Source organism: Miscanthus floridulus, chromosome 3 (assembly GCF_019320115.1).
Source record: "Miscanthus floridulus cultivar M001 chromosome 3, ASM1932011v1, whole genome shotgun sequence".
In the NCBI taxonomy this organism is placed as follows: Eukaryota; Viridiplantae; Streptophyta; class Magnoliopsida; order Poales; family Poaceae; genus Miscanthus; species Miscanthus floridulus.
In genome coordinates this window covers 130,435,199-130,438,189 of record NC_089582.1, presented here as the reverse complement: position 1 = coordinate 130,438,189, position 2,991 = coordinate 130,435,199, and the positions used below count along the sequence as shown (strand labels likewise).

Here is a 2,991-nt window from a genome sequence, read left to right as displayed (position 1 = left end):
AGGCACTCGATAAATATTTGGAGCAGAGGAAGGGTCTCGCTGGATGATCAAGGCCAGCACGTGTTGATGCTGCAGGCTAGAGAGTTCCCCTTCCTGATGTAGTGATGTCATGCATGACGTGAAAGCTCTGGCCATCGATCTCGAGCCGAAGTGTCAAATGGAAAGCATGTTTTTTTTGTTTCGTTGAGGGCCTGTTTAGATTCCAAAAAATTTTGTGCAGTATCTGTTATATCGAATTTTATGGCACATGTATAGAGTACTAAATGTAGACGAAAAAAATAACTAATTACATAGTTGGGTGAGAAATCGCGAGACGAAACTTTTGAACCTAATTAGTCTATAATTAGACACTAATTGCCAAATACAAACTAAAGTGCTACCGTAGCCAAAATCTAAAAAATTTTAGATCTAAACGGGGCCTGAGTAGAGCAAGCGCCGGAGGCTGGACCCAGGAAGAGGATGTTTTTGACTCAGGCCATGTTTAGTTGCAAAAACTTTTTCTAAAAAGTGCTACAGTAGACATCACATAAAATCTTATGATACGTGCATGAAAATATTAAATGTAGACAAAAAAAAACTAATTGTACAGTTTGATTGGAAATACGAGACGAATGTTTTTAACCTAATTAGTCCATAATTAAATATTAATTGTCAAATAAAAATAAAAATGCTACCGTAACTAAAATCTCAAACTTCACCCTACTAAACAAGCCTCGTACAATCGTACTGTTGCTGCCCACGTGCTCCCCGGTCCCGTGATGTCGTCAGTCATGACCACGAGAACGAACGAAAATAAATGGACGGCAGGTCACTCCACAGTCCACCACTCATGCTCAAGTTCATCCAGTCTGTTGTCAAAAAAAAAAAAAAAATCCTCATCCAATCTTCTGTCCGACACCTCCGGCACCGCCGCACCGCTACCGCAAGCAAAGACATCATGGAGAAGACGATCGTTCTGTACCCGGGCCTCTTTGTCAGCCACTTCGTCCCGATGATGCAGCTCGCCGACGTGTTCCTGGAGGAGGGCTACGCTGTTGCGGTCGCGCTCATCGACCTCACCTTGGACCAAGACGTCGCCTTGGCAGCCGCCGTCGACCGCGTGGCCTCCGACAAGCCGTCCGTCGCATTCCACAGGCTCCCTCGGATCCAGAACCCTCCCACCGTCGCGGACTACGCGGAGGCGCTCCTCTGGTACTTCGAGATCGTGAAACGCTACAACGACCAACTCCGTGGGTTCCTCTGCTCCGTGCTGCAGCCTCCCCGAAGCGTCGTCCACGCGGTGATCGTGGACGCGCCTTCCGTCGCCGCGCTCGACGTCACCAAGGAGCTCGGGATCCCGGCCTACACCTTCTTCGCCGCCAACGCCTCCGCGGTCGCCGTGTTCCTCCAGCTCCCCTGGATCCGCGCGGAAGGCCAGCCAAGCTTCAAGGAGCTCAGAGACGCCCCCGTAACCTTCTCTGGCGTGCCTCCCATCCCGGCGTCGTACCTCATGCGCGAGACGCTGCAGGAGCCGGAGAGCGAGATATACAAGGCGATGATGAACGCGATGCGAAGGAACGCGGAGGAGCCCGACGGCATCCTGGTGAACACGTTCGCGTCGCTGGAGGCTCGGGCGGTGGGAGCTCTCCGGGACCCGCCGTCGATTCCTCCTGGCAGTGGCAGAGCACGCAGGACGCCTCCGGTGTACTGCGTCGGGCCACTGGTCGCCGCCGGTGCCGGCGCCGAGGCAAAAGAGAAGCACGAGTGCCTGGCGTGGCTCGACAGGCAACCAGAGCGCAGCGTGGTGTTCCTCTGCTTCGGGAGCACAGCCGCGGCCACCCACTCGGAGGAGCAGCTCAGGGAGGTCGCTGTCGGCCTGCAGAATTCCGGCCACCGTTTCCTCTGGGTGGTGCGAGCCCCGCTGCGCGGCGACACCGAGAGGCTGTTCGATCCACGCGCGGACGCGGACCTCGACGTCCTCCTGCCGGACGGGTTCCTGGAGGGCACCAGAGACCGCGGCCTTGTCGTCAAGCACTGGGCGCCGCAGGTGGAAGTGCTCAGCCATAGGGCGACAGGCGCGTTCGTGACGCACTGCGGGTGGAACTCGGCGCTGGAGGGGATCACGGCCGGCGTGCCGATGCTTTGCTGGCCGATGTACGCGGAACAGAAGATGAACAAGCTGTTCATGGTGGAGGAAGCCATGGTCGGCGTGGAGATGGTTGGATGGCAGCAGGGGCTGGTCAGGGCTGAGGAGGTGGAGGCCAAGGTGAGGTTGGTGATGGAGTCCGAGGAAGGCGACAAGATCAGGGCGCGCGTGGTGGCGCATAGGGATGCCGCGACCGTCGCCCTGAGGGCCGGTGGCTCATCGCGCGCTGCGTATGGCCAGTTCTTGACGGACGCGGCCAAACTCGGAGCACGGGAGTAGACGCGCACGCGCTGGATGCATTGCTGATTGCTGAATTCCATCATCATCGGTTGTGAATCAGTGTTGAGAACTGAGATGAAACTGGGATGCTTCCATGTACTCTGTGGACTGTGGTAGCTTGTTTAAGCTAATAAGCTTACTCCTATATTAGAATGTTATATCGAATGGGACATTGCGATATACGTAAACTGGAATGCGATGGCAGGCACAACACACACTGTCACAGAGCCAGGAATGAAGGGCCGGAGAAATAGGCGTGAAAACGGACCGGATAGATCACTCCCGCCCCTTTTTTTCTGCGAATGGTAAAATTTATTAAAACTCAAGTAACATCTTTACAAGAGAGTGAAGAAAACCACTCCGGAAAACAAGCAAAAAAAAAAAAGCCTGACACTCCCTAGACCTAATGGCAAACTGTGCCAACTCATGAGCTAAATTATTCTGAGCCCTACTAAGGCCATGTTTAGTTGCCCCCAAATTCCAGAATTTGGCACTATGCAAAAAGAAGATTCCCCGTCACATCAAACTTGTGGTACATGCATGGAGTATTATATGTTGACGAAATCAAAAACTAATTACACAGTTTA

The 2,991-nt window shown here is 53.5% G+C and overlaps 1 protein-coding gene across 1 annotated transcript; it reads left to right on the top strand.

The window, feature by feature from the left end:
* The first annotated feature begins 696 nt into the window (after positions 1-696).
* Positions 697-2,569, top strand: LOC136546946 (anthocyanidin 5,3-O-glucosyltransferase-like). Its single transcript, XM_066538901.1, has one exon. It carries the CDS (start codon positions 797-799, stop codon positions 2,402-2,404), a length of 1,608 nt encoding a protein of 535 aa, XP_066394998.1. The 5' UTR covers positions 697-796; the 3' UTR covers positions 2,405-2,569.
* The last annotated feature ends 422 nt before the right edge of the window (positions 2,570-2,991 follow it).

What these genes read in the sequence shown, in the direction of transcription:
- LOC136546946 (XM_066538901.1), top strand. Translation starts at nt 797, where the DNA reads ATGGACGGCAGGTCACTCCACAGTCCACCACTCATGCTCAAGTTCATC.